At 35.6% G+C, this 24,119-nt stretch overlaps 1 protein-coding gene and 1 non-coding gene across 11 annotated transcripts in view; both read left to right on the top strand.

Moving 5' to 3' along the window:
- Elf2 (E74 like ETS transcription factor 2) overlaps window positions 1-24,119 on the top strand; it is a 99,428-nt gene that overhangs the window by 45,318 nt on the left and 29,991 nt on the right. The window contains exon 2 of one of the 10 annotated variants that reach the window (XM_071614665.1): window positions 6,443-6,545. The exons of 8 other annotated variants lie outside the window; for them this stretch is intronic. Coding sequence is in view for 1 of the 2 variants with exons in the window: in XM_071614664.1 (XP_071470765.1) it covers window positions 7,217-7,238 (22 nt within the window). In the remaining variant the exon portion in view is untranslated. Of the gene's footprint in view, window positions 1-6,442; window positions 6,546-7,216; window positions 7,239-24,119 lie in introns of those variants that run through there. One more of the 10 variants, XM_071614664.1, reaches the window with a different exon arrangement.
- On the top strand, window positions 22,216-22,326 carry LOC114085616 (U6 spliceosomal RNA). Its single transcript, XR_003581506.1, has one exon. It is a non-coding gene; the product is annotated as a U6 spliceosomal RNA (small nuclear RNA).

Consider the following 24,119-nt stretch of genomic DNA (forward strand, 5'->3'; position numbering starts at 1 on the left):
TTGTCTTCTTACAAATCTTGGTATCCATCTGTGTGGTAAAATAACTATATATATAACTTGAGATTAATGCGTATAATTCTTGGAGAATTATTTTTATTTTTACCATGACCAAATAACAGGGTATTTTCTTAGAAGGATTGTAGTAACTATTACATAATAATAAACATGAAAATTTATTTTAAACCAACTGTTATTGTTGAAAAAGAAACCTTACACTTGATTTACTACCCTAGTGAAATTTTAGAATATTTAGATACGTTTCTGTTAATGTAGCAAACTCTTATGATTAAAAGTATTTGATGTTTTTCTGCTCTGTGAGGCCCAATAGCAATCCCTAGGACTGCTAATTTTTCCTGCTTAAAAGTTATTCTCCCTCTTGTTTTATTTTTTGATGAGCTGACAGTTTGAGATAAAATGGTCTCTACGTTACCTTGCTCTTAAATTACCTTGCTCTTCAGAGCACTGATTATGACTGTTGCTAGCTTGCTGCCGGTGACGTGCTAATCAGATCATTTTATCAAAACAAGGAGCCACACTCTGCATACAACCTTCATGACTATACCTGAGTGGGACCCGATTTACAGAAAAAAAAAGATAGGTAGTACAGCTAAAAGAGTATTATATAAAATGATATTTTGGAGTATATATTAAAAAAAATAAAGACTGATTTTGTTAACAAATTGGAAACTTAGAGAGAGAGAGAGAGAACTACTGTGCCAAATTGGCATAAGTAGATAAATGTTTATATTAAAATCCCAGAGCATAGCTGGGAATGGTGGCGCATGCCTGTAATTCCCGTGGCTTGGGAGGCTGAGGCAGGAGAATCTCAAACCCAGCCTCAGTTCAAAGCCAGCCTTAGCAAAAGCAAAGTGCTGAGCAACTCAGTGAGACCCTACCTTTAAATAAAATACAAAATAGGGCTGTGGATGTGGCTCAGTGGTTGAGTGCCCCTGAGTTCAAACTCCAGTACCCCATTTACACATTAAAAAAAAATCTCCGAGCGTTTCAGACAAATGTTTAGTCGCCCCCCCTCCTCAAAAAAGAGTGGAGTCTGACTGTGCTGTCCAAGCTAGCTTTGAACTCCTGGGCTCAAGTGATCCTCCTGCCTCAGCCTCCCAAGTAACTAGAGCTAAACATTATTCCAGCCACTGGAGAGGCACAAGTACTTTCCACTGTATTTGACTCCAGATGTTATTAACTGTAAGCTGACTGTAAATGTTTAATTGACTTACATTAATTCAGGTTAAAAACGCTTTTTAATAGAAAGTGAATGTAAACCACTTAAGGGATTTAATTTTGTTAGTCTTCTTGAAATGAGGGTGATGATGTCATTTATAGGGTAGAGGGAGTGATTATGATATTTAAAAGGAAGATATGGGAAATCTGGGTCAGAGAACAGTTTTGTGATTTTTTTAAGAAGTAGTTGTTTAATAATACTTCATAATTTTTTTTAGATTTATTTTTCTTTTATGCTAGAAAGGATGAAAGTACTTCAGAAGTTCATCTTATACATTTAATTCCATTCTGGCTCATGAATTTTAATGTAACTTTATGAAGATTATTAATAGTCATAGATTGGTTTTTAAATCAGCAAATCTGGGCTTAATTTTGTTTCTATTAAAGAGTCACATTTTTAAATGAATTAAAATCTGAATAAATTTTCATTCTTCTGATATCCAGATCATACATGGATGGGTAAATGTTGTTATGACTTACTCTAATGTATGTTGGCCATTTAGATAATGAATTGGGATCAAGTTAATTCCTCATGACAATAAAAGTTTTATAACTTAAATTCCAAATATGTGTAAGTTTTAGAGAAGAAACTGGGAAGAAAAGGAAAGGAATTATTTACAAGATGGCAGTTCTTATTTGATGAATTGGGGTAATTGAGATCTGACCTCTAAGAAACACTTCCTGAAATCCTTCTACTATAATTTAGGTTATATCAGTCTACAAAGTGTTCACAGTTATATTTATAAACCTGATGTTACAGTTCACTACATGTTCACATTGAAGTTTTTCTTTTATTCCTGTATACACATACATGTATGTTCATACCATAAACAGTGTTCTCATTGTTATTCAGGTAGGGGTACTAAAATTATATAATGACTGGCATCTAACCATCTTCATTATTTTGTGTATAAAAGTGTTTCACATTTTGTTAATGGTAATTATGGGCTTTTTTGCTGCTGCCACCCCTGACCCCCACCTTATTATTATTATTTTTTTGGTTGGTGGAGGCAGAGCTGAGGATTGACCCAGGGCCTTGTGCATGCTGGGCAAAATTTTACCACTGAGCTATATCACCATTTTTTTTCTTCTCATAGATTAAAAGTTTATTTTTTCCCTCAAATCACTTATGTGTAATACTGATGATCTCTTAAACTTTATAGGAAAAAATAAATAATTTGAAATTTAAAAAATAGGTATATTCATCTAAACCTTTAAGAAATTATTTGTCATGACAGATTTAGATTAGTAATCATCAGAGCCTTTGAGGAATGATTGTGAAATATGAAGGGGGATCTTGACTCTGACAGCCCTGAAATAACTTCGCCAGAGACTGTAGACTACTGGTTCAGGGCCTGTTTGTAGATGAATGTGATGAGTGTTGGGAGGAGAGGAGTTTCTTGGATTCTCTACAGAGAGTTGAAAATGCAGGTTTTCATGTTCACATTATTAAAAATTACATAAATATAGATATAAGTTTAATTGAATCTCAAGAGTTAGTAATTAAGCATATAAGGAAGTAGAAAGACTTGCAAGGTTTGGAGTAGAAAGTACTATGGAATTAGTGTCTGAGTGGCTATAGGATGAATGGTAGGGGAAACTATGAGGTAGGAAAAGTAGCTATTGTCAGATGAGTTGAGAAATAGTAAAACAAGGTAGTAGTAATAGGAACAGGAGAGGCTTATATAAACAGTATGACTGTGAAGATTTAACAGTACTTGACATAACAGGTAAAGGAGGGGCCATAGTCAGCAACAGTATTTCTCTATTCTTTGACCAGAAGTGATAGCAATGTTATGTAGGGATTTGAGGAGTACAAAACTGTTTGGGAAGCAAGTAAGTTTGGTAATAGTCATTTTGATTGTGAGTTGAAACAGAACATATAAGAAGGAATATTTAGATAATTAAATATATATAAAGTGTGTAGTCAGAGTCCCATGACAAAAGAGCTGCCATGTTCAAGTTAATATAATTTATGGACTATTTTAATAAAGGACTAGTTAAGAACATATGGGTAAGCTTAGGGTGATCAGAAGAGAGACAGCATTCCTCCATAGCTAGAAGGAGCAGCTGTTTCTGTCCTTTGGCTCAAGGGTTCAGGGGATGGAGGAACTGACTACTAGAATCAGAAGTAGCAGCTCTGGAGAAAACTCAACTTGGGAGATTCTGAAACCTTCATCAAAGGACACAGCTAGTTGGAGGGCAGTACCACACAAAGGGAACCTGGGATTAAGTGCCCTGATTTTCATTCTCCTCCTTATCTGTAACCCCTGGCCAGAGCACTCCATTAACCAAAGCATTTCTGAAGCCACATGAGCCTTGTACATGAAGTCAATCTCCTGGGATAGAGAAATGTGGATAGTAGACCAGGAGGGACAAATGGAAGCTGACTAATACAACTGAAACTTAGCAAAGTAAGGTCCAGGAGAGACTGATTTGGGCTTATCATTTGAAGCTGTGGGAAATAAATGAGATCTCCAAGAGAAGAGGTACTGAAGAGAGTTACCTATGGGAAGATACTTAGATTCTGTATTTGTCTCTGTGATAGAGAACAAGAGGACAGAGAATTAATTAATAATCTTAGGGATGCTTCCCCCCACCTTAGGTACCAGGGATGGAACCCAGGGCCTCATACATGCTGGGTAAGCACTCTACCACTGAGCCACATCCCCAGCCCACGGGAATGCTTATATTTTGGAGAACAGGAAGAAGAGTCAAAGAGTAATCAAATATAGAAAATCTTGGGTAACTCTTTCTGAGTTTGGTTCCCCCCCCAATCCATCCTCCCACCTTTTAAGTAACTTTCTTCAGTAGGAAAGGGAAGAATATTATTGATTCTGGTTAGATAGTTCCAGGTTTAGATTTCTGCTTTGTCACTTAATTGGCAGCTTTTAAACTTTTCAGTGTTTCTCTGTCATAAAATATAGGAATTCGAGGTTGTGAGGATTCCATAAAATAAATACTTGAAACACAATGCTTGTGATGTAAAAGTTCCCTTGCCTTGATTCCTGCCTTTCTGTGTGCCTTAAACACAGAACATTGTTTAACTTTGTTTACATCTCTGTTGTCTTTCCCCCTTTCCTCTTACTTCCACGTTTTAAAAAGACAAACACTTTATGCCTTTCCTCTATACTTTTTCCTTATCATTCATCCCTTAAGTTATTGTGCTCTGGCATCTACACTTATTTTCCTTAAGCGCTTTGTTTACCAATTTTCAAAGGCCACTCCTTTGCCAAATTCAGTGGTTTAAGGAAACATCCAGAAGTAGATGCTTCATCATAATCTGGCCTTCTTATCTGTAGAAACACTGTAGCCTCCTGGCTCTTTTCCGTACTGCCTCTGGCATGGACTGTGCTATTTATTTATGCTTTAGTTTCCTTTATTCATAACATGCTCTGGTATCATCTTGATCTGCTCAGCTGTGTGAAACTTTCCACAACTATTGTGGCCTACATTAAACATTCTCTTTTCTGATTGTTATCCATCTGGATTTAGGTACTTATATTTTTCTTGCATATACTCTTGTTTTCCCTGTGAGTGTATAAGCACCATGAAAATGAAGGTCATATTTTTTTTTCTATTTGAATATAGTGTTGAACATTGAACATATAATAGCTAGTTAGGCAATACTGAAAAATTGAATCCCTCCCAAATTTGATACTAGGGATTAAACCCAGGGATGCTCAACCACTGAGCCACATCTCCAGCCCTTTTTAATTTTTATTTTGAGACAGTGTCTCTCTAAATTGCAGAGCTTGCAATCCTCCTTCCTCAGCCTGAGCTACTGGGATTACAGGCGTGTGCCACCATGCCTGACCTGTAAAATCTTAAACATATTTTCTTTTTGTAAATATGCTAAATATCGAGTGCCCTAAGTTATTTAAAATGTTAAAGGGTAGTCTTAACAAAAGTCTTAACAAAAGATGGCTATACCAATATAGCCATCTAATGTATTATGTCAAAGCCATAATGTTGCTTTTGTCTCATAATGTTGTATTTAGATGAGCTCTTGTCTCTTAATCGTAGTTGGTTTTAATCATTCTTGCTTATACTAAGTTTGATTTTTCTTCTTATCATAAAAGCAATATATGCTCAGTGGAAAAACTGGAGAGTATTACAAACTGAAAATCATCGCCCATGATCTTACCAATAAGGAGATGATGACTTTTTTGTTTCCAAATGACTTTAATTTGGTACGGTCGTGTTTGAGGGTTTTTTTTTTTTTTTTTTTTGTGTGTGTGTGTGTGTGTGTGGTTGGTTGTTGATATAAGGTCTTGCTGTTTGCCCAGACTGACCCTAATTCTGGCCTCAAGTGATCCTCCTGTCCTCAGTTTCCTGAGTAGTAGAGATTATAGAGCAGACCATAGATCACCATGCCCAGCTGATCACTGCTTATTTTTAATATTTTTAACATTTCTTTCTATTCTTCTTGTAAATGTATATTTTGAACATAATTACTCTGTATTATATAATACAAGTAGACTTACTCTCTTTACTGATAAACCTTGGCAGCAAAGTAGTTCTTAACTTCTTGCTTCTCTCTTCTGATCTATAGAGATAGGACTTTGCTTTTTTTCCTCCCGTTTTTTATTAGTGCATTATAATTATACATAATAATTATATTAATTATTACATGTTTGTGCATGCACACAGTAAAACAATATGATGTGGTCTGTATTATGGCCCTTTCCCCTCTTCCTCCCCTCTTTTCTCTCCATGGTTCCCTTCTTCCACTCTATTATCTCCTAGGACTTTTTTTTTGCACAGCTGGAGATTGAACCCAGGGTCTCACACATGCTAAGCAAGTGCTCCTAAGTTGTTATTATAGTTAATGATCAAGAAAGCTTAAAAACAAAAAATAAAACAAAACAATAACAAAAAACTTCTTTTAATAATAAGGAAAAATTGTATTTAAAGATTAGTTGAAAAGACAGATGAATAAGAATTTTAACATAATTCAATAAAAAAATCAATGCTTATTTTTTTTAACAAATGAAAGTTTTGGTTTTTAAAATGTGGTTTTAAAAAATAAAAAGATTTATCAATTGAATATTAAGAAGCCCAATTTCTTTCTTAAAGAATCTCAGGAATCCTAGTTTGACTTAATGATAAGCTGTGAGTGATAACATTTATATTTGTTATACCATCAGAAATCCTCCCTGTGGCACAAAAGGACGCTTTTAATTAGAAAATATTGTTGCCACAGGGAGGTAGAAGATCGACATGAAAAACTGGGGATCTGAAAAGGAGCCCCTACCCTAGGATTACCTGAAGGTGAAACAGATTGAGCCAGAAGGAAGACAATGCTGGTAGGTTGGTTTTAATTTTTTCAGAATGTTTACAGTTTAACATTTAATTAAAATTTCTTCATCTACCTATAGTACTTTTTTGTTTAAAGGGCAACAATAATACCTCCTTAAGGAGGGAAATATAATAAAATAGTGTTTTCCTTCATGAACGGTTTGCTATTTGAGTCACCCCTCACCTTGCTCCTAATAATTGCTTCTTTTCTAGATAAAGGTGTAGGGCAACTTCATACATCTCTTTCTTTGGAAGCTGCTATTGACTAAACATCTTCAAGTCTTTCTTTTTTCCTTTTTGCTTTTGTTATTTTCTCTTCTCATCTAGATCGTTTCTAAATTTTTTTTTAATGTTTTCTTCCAGTTATCTATTTTCTTTTTTTTAACTTTTTTTTTTTTTTGGTTGATGAACCTTTATTTTATTTATTTATGTGCGGTGCTGAGAATTTAACCCAGTGCCTCACACATACTAGGCAAGTGAACTACTGCTGAGCCCCAGGTCCAGCCCTAGGTACCTATTTTCTTGATTTAGCCACAGATTTTCTTTTATTTTAAAATTTTATCTATCTATCTATCTATTTATTTATTAAAGTGGTGCAGAGGATTGAACCCAGTGCCTCACACATGCCAGGGCAAGTGCTCTACCACTGAGCTACAATGTACCCCAAGCCTAGCCATAGATGAAATGGCAAAATGTGAACCGTAAGTGTATTGAGTTTTCATTCTAGAATTGTTTGAATTATACTTGTACTGTGATTTCAGTTAGAAAGCAATATTGGAAAAAGTTTTTTAATATTTTAATAACCGAATTTCATTTAGTCTAAGATGCCAACAATGGTAAGAAACGTTATTTTTGTATCACTAAAAGAGAAAGAAACTGCCAATTATACATTCTAAGAGACCATCAATTATAAGATACATCCTGGTTTCAGACATGGTAAAATTTTAAAAAAATGTGCATCTTAGAATTAATGAAATAGGATATCATGGAATTATGAGTTTTCTCCCAAACTCTCATTTACTTGGAATTAGACATCAAAACATCTGGCTTCTGAAAATGGGTATGAGTTGCTGTATGGAAATCCTAATGTGTGCTGAGAAAGCTCTCTGAATTCTTTATTGTCTTTTTAAAAAAATATTTTTAGATGTTGATGTATTTATTATATTAATTTATTTATATGTGGTGCTTAGAATTAAACCCAGTGTCTTACACATGAGGCAAGCACTCTACCACTGAACCACAACTCCAGCCCCTATTGTCTTTTTTTTTTTAATATATTTTTTTTAGTTGTCGAGGGACTTTGATTTTTTTTTTTTATTTATCTATATGAGATACTGAGAATTGAACCCAGTGCCTCACGCATGCTAGGCAAGTGCTCTTCCACTAAGCTACAACTCCAGTTCCCCTTTATTGTCTTCTAAGAGAGAATATTTAAAATAAATAATTTAACTACATTGTTTAAAAGCATACAAACTAACAATAAGGTATTAGATTGTGGAGAGAGAGATTTTTTTTTTTTTTTCCCTCTACTGGGGATTGAACCCAGTGGTATTCTACCACTGAGCTTACACATCCCTAGGTTTCCCTTCCCTTTTAATTTTGAGACAGTCTTGCTAAATTGCCCAGGCTGGACTCATACTTGTGATCTTCTGCCTTAGCCTCCTGACTCACTGGGATTACAGATGTGTGCCACTACTACCAGCTGAGATAGAAGAGTAAAAAGAACTTCAATATGACATATTTACTTCAATAAATAGAGTTTCATTCAGGTTGAGTGTCACTTTTCAATGGGATTCTGTGGTCTAAAAAGAAAATCAAATAAAGAGTCATAGTAGGTACCATGAGCAAAATTACATATGAAAGAGCTGTGCTTTGAGCCTGTACAATTAAATGTAAATAAAAATGCTTTATAAGCCAGGTACAATGGTGGTGCACACTTGTAATCCCAGCGGCTCGGGAGGCTGAGGTAGAAGAATCTTGAGTTCAAAGCCAGCCTCAGCAAAAGCAAGATGCTGAGTAATTCAGTGAGACCCTGTCTCTAAATAAAATACAAAATAGGGCTGGAGATGTGGCTCAGTGGTCAAGTGCCCCTGAGTACCTGGGTACCCTCCCCTCTAAAAAAAGACAACAAGGGCTTTATGATGGAATCTTTTTTTAAAAAAAGTAATATACAATATACAATATTTAAAACAGGAAAAGAGCTGTGAAAGACTCAGTGCCCATGTACCTACTCCCCAAATTAATTAAACATTGGAGGAGTATTAGTTTGAATTCCTTTTGTGTAACCTGATCTAATATATTCCTCTTTACTTTTTCCTTAAGATACCTACTATCCTGTTTTGATATTAATAGAAATATGAAAATCCCAGATAAGTGAGCTTTAACATTGCTAAAAAAGAAGTTACCTTTCAGTTCAACAAGTTTTGGAAGGGGGTAGCATATTAGGTACCAGTTTATACTTTTATAAGGATTTAGATAGGTAGTGATTTACATCCAAATCTCTGAAGCAAGGCAGTTGTTCCAAGATAGAGAGGGAGTTGATTTAAAGCATGAACTAGACTGCCACTCAGTAGGGATATGAAAAAGAATTCAGGTGTAAGTTACATATATAAACCATATTTCTTTTTATGACCTGTGTCAATTTTGAGATCCTATTTATAAATAACGTCATACTATGGCAGCATGAATTAGCTTATGACATGGGTATCAGGTCACTTTCTTAATTAGAAGGATGTTTCATGAAATTGAAGATCTGGCTTTTTTGGTACCCAGATTTAATCTTAAGTTAGCTGTATTTCATGGTATATACAAACATTTCATCTTTGGATAGCTTTCTCTGGTTACAACACGAATCAGGCAAGAACATATGGCACAACTATTGTGTTGTTTTGGGGAAGGATTGGGACCTCAAAACGTGCTCTACTGATGGTCAGTGGCTTCATCCTATTTTGATACCTGAAGAGTCTTAGTTTTAGTATTGAGATTGGGTAGCTTTTTCTTCTGTTATGCTAGTGGCACAGGCATTACTTAGCTTTGACTATAAATTCTTCAAACTTTAAATATTTTCTTTGAGTTGATATAGCTAGTACATGCTCACATCAAAGATAGCAATGTTTTCCAAGATGATTTACATATATCATTAACTGTTAGACAAAAATGGAATCTTTGGGCTAAGCATGGTGGCACATGCCTGTACTCCCAACTACTAGGAAGGCAAAGGCACAAGGATCGCAATTTAGCAAGGCTCTAGGCAACTTAGCGACATCCTGTCTCAAAATAGAAAGGAGTAGGGATGTAGCTTAGTAGTTAAGCACTCCTGTATTCAATTTCCAGTACCAAAAAAAAGGGGGGCGGTGGGGGGCGATGTAGCTCAGTGGTAGAGAACTTGCCTAGCAAGCAAGAGGCCCTGGTTTTAATCTTCAGCACCACAAAAAACAAACAAACAAACAACTAGAATTATTGATTCAATAAATTAGAAAATTTGGGGTGAATTAAATAGATTTATTTACATCAAGACTTTTTAGAGGTTTTCATATGCAAATGTGAATTGTGATTTTTAAAGAAAAGGTATGTCTTTTTTAGAGAACATTACATCTCTTAAGACTAAGTCTTACAGATTAGTTTTCTGTCCTTAGAGTAATACTACTTAGTGCCAGTGTACTGCAGGCATAAGTAGACAATAGGGCTGATTATTCTCCTTTATAATAAACTGCACATATTTAGCTGTTTAACTTCTTTTTTAAGTTTGTCACTTCTTAATGCTGCTTTTCTCATTGCCTAGTAGTGTATCCCCCACTGCCTGCCCAGATTTAGATTTTATAAGTTTGTATATGAGAGAGAGTTAAATACTATGTGTTAGGATTATTGGCCAGACCCTAAATGATCTTTTTTTTTTTTTTTTTTTTTAAAGAGAGAGAGAGAGAACTTTTCAACATTTATTTTTTAGTTTTCGGTGGACAGAACATCTTTTATTTTTATGTGGTGCTGAGGATCGAACCCAGTGCCCCGTGCATGCCAGGCGAGTGCGTTACCGCTTGAGCCACATCCCCAGCCCCCTAAATGATCTTACATTAGTGATCAGAATTAAGTTTTGGACCAAGAAACTACTGCCATTAGCTTCCCTTTATTTATTTACTTATTTACGCAGTGCTGGAGAGCAAACCCTCATGTGTGCCTCATGCGTGCTAGGTGAGCATTCTACCATGGAGCGGAGCCCCCTGCTTTCCTTTTCGAAGTTGCTGAAACATCTTGAAAAAAGTAAAGTTGGTTGGTTATCTGTGGGGATGTTGCTTCTTTATGATCCTCTCCTTAAGGTCTATGTGGGCTTTTTCAGAGAGAGAACATGATACCTGTGACAGAAGGTTTTTTCCATTAAGTAAAGAAGAGGTGCTATGGTGCTTTTTCCCACCACTGCCATCAGCACTACTGTAACAGTTCTTGGAAAGTGGGCAGGAAGCATGCTTACCCTACTATGGTTGTTAAAGCTTAAGTTTCAGTATGAACGTTTCCATCCCACTCATTTGTGTCTTCTGGCATCTTCCTTAAGCAGCCAGTTTCTCAGTTCTTTGATCTTATTTTCTACCGGCAGATGTTTACCTGTTTGATAAAGCTTAGCCTGTTCTCAGAGCTGGGTGGTTTGTTGCCTTCTGTCTGCCATTCTCAACTTGTCTTGCTATTTTGGGAATCCTTTTTTAGTCAATTTATGTCATTTTTACAAAGATTTTAAAAATATAGAAACAGGAGCGAATTTCAGGGGTAATCTAGTCCAGTTCTTAAAAGGTGCCAGAGTTAGTTAGCAGTGGAACTAGTCCAGAAACCCTGGTCTTCTGATTCCCAGGACAGGTTCTTTCTGTTCTAAAGCACTGCTGAAAGATTCTTTATTCTTTACTTTTCAGTAGGCCTCCATAAAACAAGTATTAATAGTGTTATGAATTTGTTTTCCTACCAGATACTAAAACAGAATCATGTCCCCTTTCTACTTTTTTTTTAATATTTATTTTTTAGGTGTAGATGGACATAACACAGTGCCTTTATTTTTATGTGGTGCTGAGGATCGAACCTGGGTCCCACCCGTGCTAGGCGAGCACTCTACTGCTGAGCCACAATCCCAGCCCCACTTTCTACTTTTAATATTTATGTCACCTTGAGGAAATCACTTAGTTTTTCTTAGTATGAATTTTTTTATCTCCAAAATGGGAAGTATCATTATCTTTCACTGTTGTGAAAATTAATAAAAAATATGTTTAGCATGGTGTTGACATTAGAAAAACTTCATCCATTCTTCATGCTGCTGCTAGCATAAGCTTTTGAAAACAATTATCATTTTCCTTCATAAAGCCCTTTTATTAATTATTAAGACATAACTGGAAAAAATGAAATGCCTTAGAAAGGTATGCTGTTGCTGGGCATGTAGAATGTGTGCTTAGCATGTGTGAGACCCTCAGTTTAATTTCCAGTGTGTGTGTGCGTGTGTGCACACATGTGCCGTGCGCACGCACACACACACACACACACATATACACACTCAGATCAGAGAAAGACATAAGACTTTGATACACTACCATATTATATTCACCTTTCCTTTTTCAGCTCTTATCACTTCTTTTTTTGTGTGTGATTCACTAACTTCCAAAACTTTCTAAGACTTAGTTTCAAGTAGGATGACTATATTTACTAAAAATATAGCCCCTCCCACTTTTATCTGGTTAGTTTTTCAAAATCTGTGGTCAGATATCTCTAGGAAGAGTTTCTTGATCCTTTCATGATTGATCAGTTTAATTATGGGAGTCTTATGTCTGCCTGTAGTGTTATATTTGGTAGGTGTGTCATATTACCTTTCTAAAATTCAAATTTGAATTTAGATTACCTAAATGTTTCTGATGAGATTAAGGAACTTAGGAGAATTCTGTTTATCTGCTGAGAGATGCTTTTATTTAATTCCTCTATAATGTGAAAAATTCCCAATTGAATGGTAAGATGTCTCTGTCACTTTTAATTATGGTTTTCAACTATTGATTATTATTACTTTTAATGCTGTTTTTTGATTTTTAAAAAAAACATTTTTTTAAGTTGTCGATGGACACAATACCTTTATTTTATGTGTTTGTTTGTATATGGTGCTGGGGATTGAGCCCAGTGCCTCATGCATGCCAGGTAAGCGCTCTGCCACTGAGCTACTACCCCGGCCCCTTGTTTTTTGATTTTAATGGAACTTTTTAAACCCAAATGGGTTCAGAGGGGACAGCAGGAGGTGGGGTGAATATGAACATCTTTCTGCCAAAAGGCTTCTTCAGATTCTTAATCTTTTTACCTGTTAATATTTGAGGTTTTTTTCAGTCTTTTTGTATCATGAGCCTCTTTGGCCATAGGGCAAAGCCTATGAACCTTCTTTCAGAATAACATTTTAAAATATAAAGTAAAAGTACCTAGCAGTATAAGGGAGTCAAATAATGGACAATTATCAAACTATTTTAAATTGTGATATCAGTGAATGTGCTGCTTATTCCCTTAAGTACAGCGGCCCAATGGCAGATCTTATATGCTGCTGTAGTTTCAGGTAGGATGACCATAACTATTTTGAGATATCTCTAACAAATGTAATAGAGTGTGAAAATATCTGTGGTTTTTATTGATCATAAGGTTGTAGGTATGTTCAAACTACTGTGGTTTGTACTTTTATTTAAAATTTAAGTACTAGCTGAATATGATGGTGTCTGCCTGTCATCCTAGCAACTTGGGAAGGCAGCAGCAGGAGTATTGCAAGTTTGAGGCCAGCCTCAGCAACTTAACGAGGCCCTAAGCAACTTAGTGAGACCTTGTCTCAAAATTAAAAAAGGGCTGGGGTTGTGGTTCAATACTTGGTACAGAGGGGACAAAAAAGAAAGAAAGAAAGAAACTGTTGAAATTAAAGTGCTAAATTTCATTAGAAGCTGAAAGCTTGTTTTCTGATCTCATCCATTTGTTATTTTAATTGTCATCTACTTTTTCATCATTCTTTCTTGCTGTGTTCTGCCCTGCTTCTGTTCTCCTTTTTCTAATAATCCATAGTAGGGATCTGACATCTATATTAAATGTATCACATACTAAGTACAGTTTTATGATACCTGCTGGTTTTTAAGGGGGTAAAAAAGCTTTTTAAATGTAATGGTAGTTTTCTATGTCTTTTAATTGATAGACTTCATATAATTTCTTTGACCATTTGAATATTTAGTATTTCTTTAAAGGTCCATTCAATATTTTGTGACTTCTTTGTTGGTTTGAAATTTCATTTATCTTCATAGCATAAATTTCTGTGGCCAGTGGTTTTCTAACTTGAGCTCACATTAGACTTATTTGAAGGACTTGTGTAAAGATTGCTGGTCCATAATAGCTGTTATTCATTCATTCTTTCATTTGTTCATTCATTCATTCATTTATTTATTTTGAGATGAGGTCTGAGTGTGTTGCCCAGGCTGGTCTTGAACTTTGGGTTCAAGCCATTTCCTCAGCCTTCCTAGTAGCTGGCACTGTCCCCCGGCTTGACCAGGGTTTCCGATTCAGAGGGTCTGTAGTGGGACTTGAAAATCTGCATTTCTAACAAGTCCCCAGATGATACTTGATGCTATTGGCTTAAGGATCTGTCTTTGGAAATTATTACCCTAGGCTATTGGGAATGGCATCACCAAAAGAGCTTCTGACACTGTGAAAACCCAGTTACCACTGCAGGTACTTGCTGTATTCTGATAGCCACTAAAGCTTTTTTTTTTTTTTTAAATACTTTTTTTTAGTTGTTGATGGACTTTGTTTTATTCATTTATTTATATGCGGTTCTGAGAATTGAACCCAGTGCCTCACACATGTGAAGTAAGTGCTCTACCACTGAGCCACAACCCCAGCCCTAAAGCTTATTATTGAGGGGTAAAAAGACAGTAAAGTTCTTTCAGGTATATGAGAGGATAAAATACATTACTACTTTCAATTAATTCATTGATAAATGTTCATTGAATACCTACTGTGTGTCAGGTACTATTTTAGGCATGAGGCTATAGTGGTAGACAAGAAAGAGTCTCTGTATTTATACTTAGAATCTAGTGAAGAAAAAATTTGTAAGTTCATCATACTATTTAAAATTGCTTTTTCATAAATCAGATTACATAACTCCTGAAAATTTTCTTTGGAGTTAATATTTGGAATTAAGCAATATGGTTAAACTCATGCGTCCACTGCTAGAATAACTTCTCCACTGTCCCCTTCCATATAATATCTATTAGGTAAAGTTGAGATATTTACAGACTTAACATTATTGCTTCTGTGGTAGTCACATTTAAATTTTATCAGGAGGACATAGCTGACAGCCTTTGAGTTTAGGGGCGGAGGAGCAAGTCAAATGGAATTTAAGCATTCCTAAATCTTACAATTTTTCTCCACAATTTTCTATTGGTGTATTATAGTTGAATATAATGGTGGGATTTGTTGTCACATATTTCTACATGCACACACTATAACAATAGAAATTAGCCAGTATCACTCCCCAGCTCTTCCCCCCTGTCTTCCCATTTCTCACCCCTTGGTCCCTTTCCACTACTGATCTCCCTTTGATTTTTAAGAGATCCATTTCCACCTTTCTTTTTCTTTTTCTTCTCTAACTTCTACATAAGAGAGCAAATAGGATCCTTGACCTTCTGAGTTTACTTATTTTGCTTAACATAATGGTTTCTAGTTCCATCAATTTTCCTGCAAGTGCCATAATTTCATTTTACTTTATAGATAAGTAAAACTCTGTTGTGTATATATACCACATTTTCTTTATCCATATATCCACTGATGGACACCTAGGCTGGTTCCATAGTTGGAGATCGTAAATTGTGCTGCTAAGTATGCATGTCTCACTGTGGTAGGATGACTTTAATTTTTCAGAATAAATACCAAGGAATGGCATAGGTGGGTTATATGGTGGTTCCATGTGTATCTTTAGAGGGGCCTCCATACTGATTTTCATAGTGGTTATACTAATTTACAGTCCCACTATAGTGTTAAACTGTTCCTTTTTCTCTATATTCCCTCCAGCATTTATTATTTGCATTTTTGAGGACTACCATTCTAACTGGTGTGAGATGAAATCTCAGTATAGTTTTGATTTGCATTTCCCTAATTGCTAACGTTGTTGAACTTTTTTAAATGTATTTGTTGGCCATTTGTATTTCTTATTCTGATAAGCATCTGTGTAATTCATTTGCCCATTTGTTAATTGAGTTATTTGATTTTTTGATGTAAATTTTTAAGTTCTTTATAGATATTGGATATTAATTCTCTTTCAGAAGAGTAGCTAGCAGAGATTTTCTCCCATCTGTGGGCTCTCTCTTCACATTCCTAATTGTTTGCTGTGCTGGGCAGAAGCTTTATTAATTTGATACTGTCCCATTTATTAACTCTTGGCACTATCCAGAACGTTAGGACTTCTATTGAGAAAGTCATTGCCTGTCCTAAAAGCTGGAGTGTTGATCTTAATTTCTTTTAGGAATTGCATAGTTTCTTATCTAATTCTGAGGTCTTTGATCCATTTTGAGTTGACTTTTGTGCAGGGTGAGAGATAACAACTTACATGTGGATAACCAGTTGTCCCAACACCATTTGTCTAAAAGGCTGTCTTTCCTCCAGTGTATGTTTTGTCATCTTTGTCAAGGATACCAAGACGATTGTAGATGTGTGTGTGAATTTTTCTCTGTGTCTTTTATTCTGTGCTATTGGTTTATAAGTTTGTTTTTATGCCAAACTATGCATTTTTTTGTCACTATAGCTCTGTAGTGCAATTTGAAGTCAGGTGTGATGCCTCCAGCATCGCTTCTTTTGGCTTAAAATTGCTTTGGCTATTCTGGACCTTTTATTCTTTCAAATGAAATTTAGGACTTCTTTTTCAAATCTTATAATTTTATAATTTTTTGGGGGGGTGGGTACTGGGGATTGAAGTCAGGGGCACTTGACCACTGAGCCCTGTTTTGTATTTTATTTAGAGATAGGGTCTCACTGAGTTGCTTAGAGCCTTGCTTTTGCTGAGTCTGGCTTTGAACTCACAATCCTCCTGTCTCAGCCTCCCAATCCGCTGGAATTACAGGCGTATGCTACCTTGCCCAGCTCAAATTTTTTAACACAAGGAAATAATACCATCAAAAATTGGAGTGGGCTGGATGTGGTGGTGCACAACTGTAATTCCATTGACTTGGGAGGCTGAGGCAGGAGGATTGCAAGTTCAAGGCCAGTCTCAGCAATTTAAGGAGACCTTGTCTCAAAGTAAATATAAAAAGGACTGAGGATATACTCAGTGGTAAAGTGCCCCTGGGTTTAATTCCCTGTACTAAAACACATACACACACAAAAACAAACAAACACAAAAAGACCCCCACCAACTTAGAGTGATCCTCCCACCCCATTCATGGAAAAACCAGGGTACAGCACTAAGAACTTAACCTGTTTGCAATGATACTTATGAAGTGGAAGTGGGATTAGGAGGTGAAGTAGGACTAACTTTGACTTTTTTATAATTTACATGTCTAATCCCTGTCCCCCTTACTCATTGAGTGTAGTAAGAGAAGACAGTATATAGTCAGGGCTGGGAATGTAGCCTAGTAGAAGTACACTTGCCTAGCACACATGAGATCTTGGGTTCAACCCCTATCACTGACCCCCCCACTCCAATATATATATATATATATATATATATATCCTTTTCCTTCCATTATATACTATTAAGATAGACTATCAAATATTATGTTCTATGTAAAATAGAACTTTTTAAAAAATTATAAAAGAACTTCTGTATTCTCCAGGTTTTAGGTTGTGTTTGGTTGTAATGGAATTTTTTGCTTCTTTTTACTTTGTAAATCAGCTAAAATACATAGACTACTTAAGAAGAAAAAGTAATTAATTAAAAAAAATTTTAACTAAAATTCTTTTCATATGTTTTATTTTAGACTGGGTGGTGATAATATGTAGTTATTTTTCAGGACTTATTTAAGAATATATTTGAATAAAAATAAGAATATATTCAAACAGCCTGAAATCCCAGTGCTCAGGAGGCTGAGGCAGGAGGATCACGAGTTCAAAGCCAGCCACAACGAGGCACTAAGCAGCTCAGTGAGATCTTGTCTCTAAAAAAAAAATAGGGCTCGGGATGTGGCTCAGTGGTCCAGTGCCTTCATTCCTCAGTTACCACCTTCTCCCCAAAAAAGGAATATATTTAAACAAAATAGGATTATTTGTTAGCATTTTAGAGAGATTTTCTTGTTACTAGATGAGTTTGCAAGAGATCACTCTAGAATGTTTTACATCAAAAAGAAAAGATTTAATTCTTTAGATAGCAAAAAGATACTGTGCATTATGTTTGAGAAAACTTTTAGGAAGATCTGAATTCTTATTTTCTTTCCATATTACATTTTTAAAATGCAAATTGTCAGAAAATAAAGTCAAGATTTAGAATAATTACTTGGAATTAAAAAAAATCTTTTGAAGAAGAAACCAAGGATCTAGTTTGAGATGAAAAATTAAAAGGTAGTAATTTCTTTTTGAGACATTTGCTTTCTTGAATAAACTATGCTTTTTCTTTTTATCTTTATAGACTTTGGTCTACAGTTAGTATCTATTTAGATTTACAACACTAAGTGTCAGCCATCTGGTTTGGAAAACAAGGTTGGCAGCGTCACATTTGCTTTTGATTCATTGCTAACATTATGTGACACTCTTAAGAGTGCTAGTCATCTACAGAGGCAAGAAACACAAATGATTTTGCCTAGGCTTTATCTGCAGGCCTGAGTGTTCTGGGAAGAGAGGCCTCCATGAAAAAAGGCAGAATTTTTGGTGAGCTATCTTCTTGGAAATAAAAGCAAAGGCAGGAGCCAGTGCGTTCAGCTTTCTGTCTCACAAAGGGAGATGCCATTGTAATATCATATAACCCTATGTTCAATTTTGTTGTCTTCTGTTTCTCTAGTAATTAGTAGCAGGTGCTTTAACAAAAAGAATTCCTATATACTTGTTTTTGGAGATCATAAGAAATGGGGAGGCTAATGAGAGACTCTAGTTAGTTCTGCAGCTAGTCTGCGGGAAAACAATTCCGAAACACAGAATAGCTGGAAGGAAAAGAAAGGCTGAATTCTTGTGTTTGTCAAAGGAAGGAAAAGACTCTGAGTAGCTGCCCTGGATCTGAGACTATTAGTGGGGCTACTTGAGGCTGCTTATGATGTGCATAGCACTGTGTTTTGTGTGGACTAGAAAAGAAATTAGATAGGGCCCCTGCTGTAAAGGAGCTTGCTCTCTTGTGCGGAAAATATCTAAGGAAACAATTCTACATAATGTTTAATAAAATCAGTGTTGTAAGAGTGAGAAAGGAGAGAGCTGTTAGTTGTTCTAATGGAAATTTCATATTTGAGCTGAGCTTGGGAGGTTGATAAAATGCATTTGGGAAGCAAAGACTTTTCTGGTTTTATTTTCCCCTCCCTCTCTTAGGCCATTACCAAATCATGCCAGTTTATTTGTAAGTGGAATAATGATTCTTTAGCCTGTTCTTATTGCACAAATTCAGGAGTTTTTAACACAGTCATCAAGAACCTGAAAAATTTGGCCTCTCTCATTTAACTAGAAACAGCAATAGAAAACAGAAACAAAAGCAAAAACAAAAAAAAAAAAAAAACAAAACAAACAAACAAAAAAACCCCCACCAATATCCTAACATGTAAGGTTTTTTTTTTTTTTTTTTTTGTATTTTTGCCAGGAATAGTCCTGAAGGCTGTACATATTAACACATTTCACACTCTCTACAACTTAAGGCCAGATAATGTTTCCAAGGCTAAACAGCTATTTCAGGTGTAGAAGCAGGGGTTTAAACTCAGGCGCCTAGTAGGACTTCAGAGCCCAGGCCCAAGCATTGTACACTAATGAATTATATCCTGTCCCTCCCTCCCTCTACTGCTGTCTCTACCCATGAATCCAGACTTTTAACTTCCATTGGACTTTCCCGTATACCATTTTCATTCCAGAAAAAATTTCATTTTTTAGTTTCTAACTCCTGGTTATCCTTAGTTTGAATGTCAGCTTCTGAATGGGGTTGGGGGCAGGCCTTAACTGATAACTATCACTTTTATCATAGCCCCATTTTTTTGTTTTTTTGGTTAGCACCTGCCACAACTTGTAATATATTAGATACCCACATATAGTAGTAAATACACTTCAAAAAGTTCAGTTCTTATAAAAACTGGCATTATTGTGAATTTAATGAAATGACCTGAGTCATTCTGCGCAGAGAAGGAGGTCTCTTCTGTGTATTGGGGGTGGAATGGGGGTAGTAGGTTTCAGGATTCAGACTAAGTTCTCTCAGGTCTGTCCAAGTCTGACTGTGGTTTGGTGCCACCTGGTGGTAGTTATGTCCTTATGTGACTGCTGTTTGAAGATGGTGTAGAAAATGGGAGCCAATTACAGTTGTCCCTTATTATCTGTAGTGGTTTGGTTTTAGTATCTACCCTCCACCCCCCCATACCAGTTCTTAGATCCTGAAGCCCCTTATATAAAATGACATAATATTTACATATAATCTATGCACATCCTACTGTGTACTTTAAATTATCTCTGGATTACTTATAATACCTAATACAACATAAGTGCTCTATAAATAGGTTATCTTTTTTTAATGTTTATTTTAGTTATAGGTGAACATAATAAACTTTATTTTATTTTTATGTGGTGCTAAGGATCAAACTCAGTGCCTCATGCGTGCTAGACAAATGCTCTATTGCTGAGCCACAACCCCAGCCCCAGGTTATCTGTTGCTTAGGGAATAATAAGGAAGCAAAAAGTTTGTCTCTGTTCAGTACAAGTGCTCCTCCTCAATATTTTCAATTGGTGGTTGGTTGAACTGAGGATGTAGAACCCACTGATAAAGAAGGGCAACTATACCAGTTGCCTTATCTGAATTCATTAATTCATGAAGTTTTACCATGATATTTATATTTGTATTTATGTGCTTGATATTTACACACTGTGGTCCATAAAGTTAGAGACCATATCTGCTTTGTTGACTGGAATTCTCAGTCAGGAACCCAGTAGGTTTTCATTAAAGTATTTATTTGTTGAGTGAATGAGAAAAGCATCATGGACCAGAACAGAATGCCAGGAATTTTGTATTTAGAGACTGATGAGCAGTGCAATTTAACCAGCAGTCCTTTGTAGGAGAGGCAGGGTTGAGAGGTGAGCTGGACAGGTACAGTGGAACCAGATTGTGATGGCCCTTAAGGTAATGTGAATAGCAAAGGAGCTGTGTGAAACAACATCTGGAGGTGACACGTGAAAAGAGAAAGATGTATTTTAAACACTCAGACTGTAGCAAGGGGCATACCTTCAAAATACCAGGTTGAGAGGTTAGGGAACTACTAGGTTAGGGAATTAAACTTGACCCAACTTCACAAGGCAACAAAGGAAAGGAAAAAAATGATGGAAATAGAATTTATAAATCAAGATAGTTGAAATAAGTCCAAAGCATGCCAGAAATTGTATTAAAACCTTCAAGGATGTTCTTAGAATGAATCTGTGATATTTATAACAGAGTCATAAAAGTAAATCAAATAAGTAGAAACAGATAACACATAACAGATAAAACTAAATTTAAAAAATGGAAAAACATTTAGAAAAATTCTAATCAAAGGATCTAGAGAAATAAGATAGAATTTAGGGTGGATATCTTTAATCAGGTCAAAGAGTGTTTTCAAACTGGGAAAAAAGAATAGTCAGAAAGCATAATTATCATAAACATACATGTATTTAACAGCATGACTTTACAACACCATTTCAGAATTGCCAGGAGAAGCAGACATAATTACAAAATAGTAGGACTTGAACACATTTCAAAATTGAAAAGTCAATTAGACACAGAATTTAAAATGGCATCAAAGAATTGAGCCACAGGACTGGCAAACTTCATAAATTGAAGTAACATAGAATATTGTACCTAAACTATAGAAGTAAGACCTCAGATATTTTAAAATTTATCCAAAGGCCAGTTTTTAACCATATGCTATGCTACAGGGAAATTTCAACAATGTTCAGAATATATTGTCTTGATGGTACAATAAAATTAGAAAACAATGAAAAGACAATCATAATACTTTATGATTTTGGGAACTAAAGCTCAGTTAACAGGTCAAAGAGGAAATGAAAATTATAAAATACTTAATAGCTACATAACAATGAAAGCATTGCATATTAAAACCTGGGCTTGGTATGGTGGTATGCTTCTGTAATTCCAGCCACTCTGGAGGCTGAGGCAGGAGAATACAAGTTCAAAGCTAGCTTTAACAACTTAGCCAGACCCCAAGCAAATCAGTGAGACCTGTCTCTAAATTTAAAAAGGGGCTGAGGGGGTGGGGGGAAGGGGGTCTGAGTGGTTAGGGTTTTGTCTCAGTGATAGAACGCTTGCCTATCATGTGTGAGGCACTGGGTTTGATCCTCAGCACCACATAAAAATAAATAAATAAAAATAAAGATATTTAAAAATGTGCCAAGGCTGGGGATGTGGCTCAAGCGGTAGTGCACTCACCTGGCATGTGTGTGGCCCGGGTTCGATCCTCAGCACCACATACAAAGATGTTGTGTTCGCCGAAAACTAAAAAATAAATATTAAAAAAAAAATTCTCTTTAAAAAAAATAAAATAAAAAGGTGCTGAGGATGTTGCTCAGTGGCTCATATACTATAATTGGAACAATACAGAGAAGATAAGCATGGCCCTTGTATATAAGGATGATCCATAAATTTATGAAGTTGTCCATCTTAAAAAAAAATTGGAATGTGACTTAAGCAGAATTCACTGGGTAATAGAGTAGCTCTAAATGTATTTCTTAGAAAATAAGATTGATATAATGAGCATATATTCAAATCTTGATGTTAATAAATTAATAAAGGACCAATATAACAAAGCCAAATAAAGTAGAAGAAAGATAAAAATAAACATCAAAATTAATGAAATAGAAAGTAAAAATACAATAGATTTTGTTTTTACAGTACTGGGGATTGAACCCCCAGGGATGCTCTACCACTGGACTACATCTTCAGTCCACCCCTCCTCCCCACACCCCTCCACTCTCATTTGGTACTGAGGATTGAACCCAGGGACCACTAAGCTACATCCTATCCTTTATTTATTTATTTTGAGATAGAGTTTTGCTAAGTTGCTGAGGATCTAAGTCCTGCCTCAGACTCGAGAGTTTCTGGGATTACAGGCATGAATCACCACGTACAACTCCCCAGCCTTCTAAAAAATTGAGACAAGGGCCTGCTATGTTGCCAGGCTGGCCTTGAACTTGTGGTCCTTCATTTCAACCTCCTGAGTAGCTAGATTTTAGGTGTGTACAACTGTGTTGGGCAAAATAATAGATTATTAATAAAACCAGAACATTAATAAAATGGACAGTCCTCTGTAAAGAGAGAGAAAGGATAAATAAGCACTGAGAACAAAAAATATGAACAACAGAATAGAGTTTAAAAACTATAAAAGAATGCTGAACAAACTACTGCCAAGGAATTTGAAAACCCATGAAACGGATAATCTTTTTTTTTTTTTTAATATTTTTTAGTTAAAGGTGGACACATAGTATCTTTATTTTTATGTGGTCTGAGGATGGAACCCAGTGTCTCACGCATACTAGGCGAGCAATCTACCTCTGGGCCACAACCCCAGCCCTGAAATAGATAATCTTAATATGTAAATTATAGCAGACTCAAGAAGAAATAGAAAACCTGAACAAATCAATAATGATTCATTTAAAAAAATCTTACATATCTATGCTGCTCGTTTTTAAAAATCTTAAATATGCATGCTGCTCATATATATATTTAAATAAAATCCATCAGACCCAGTTCTAGTACTTTATATTTTAAGGGGTATACATAATTCCTGTTATATCCAAATTATCATAGAAAAGTAGTAAAAAGACGGAAAACTTCCAAACTGATTTTGTGAAGCGGGACTAACCTAAGCTTAAAATTTCCAGTACACAAAAGTTTCTGGTTAAACTCATGTATTATCTCAGCTATAAATATTCAAAATAAAGAATAGCAAATGAAATCCAGCATTGATTTAAAAACATAATGACTAGATGTATTAGTAGGGAGGCAAGGATGGCCAGATACTAGGAAGTCTATTAATGTAATCATGTAACTAGAGTAAAGGAGAAAACCCATGTAACAATGTCAATAGATCCAAAAAGCATTTGTTAAATTTCAGTGCTAAACTGCTGAGACTGGCTTTGAATTTGAGATCCTCCTGCCTCAGCCTGTGGGATTACAGGCATGTGCCACCATACCTAGCTGCCGTACTTTTTCTCCATGAAGTATGATATTTGCTGTAGATTTTTAGTATATACCCCTTATTATGTTCCAATCCACATTAAGAGTATTTATCCTCAGCAACTTAGGGTTGTCTCAAAATAAAATTTAAAAAATAAAAAGGAGGGCTAGGGCTGTAGCTCAGTGATGGAGCACTTGCATTGCATGCATGAAGCACTGGGTTCGATCTTCAGCACAACATAAAAATAAATAAATAAAAATAAAGGTATTTTGTCCATCTACA

Source organism: Marmota flaviventris, chromosome 7, assembly GCF_047511675.1.
Source record: "Marmota flaviventris isolate mMarFla1 chromosome 7, mMarFla1.hap1, whole genome shotgun sequence".
In the NCBI taxonomy this organism is placed as follows: domain Eukaryota; kingdom Metazoa; phylum Chordata; class Mammalia; order Rodentia; family Sciuridae; genus Marmota; species Marmota flaviventris.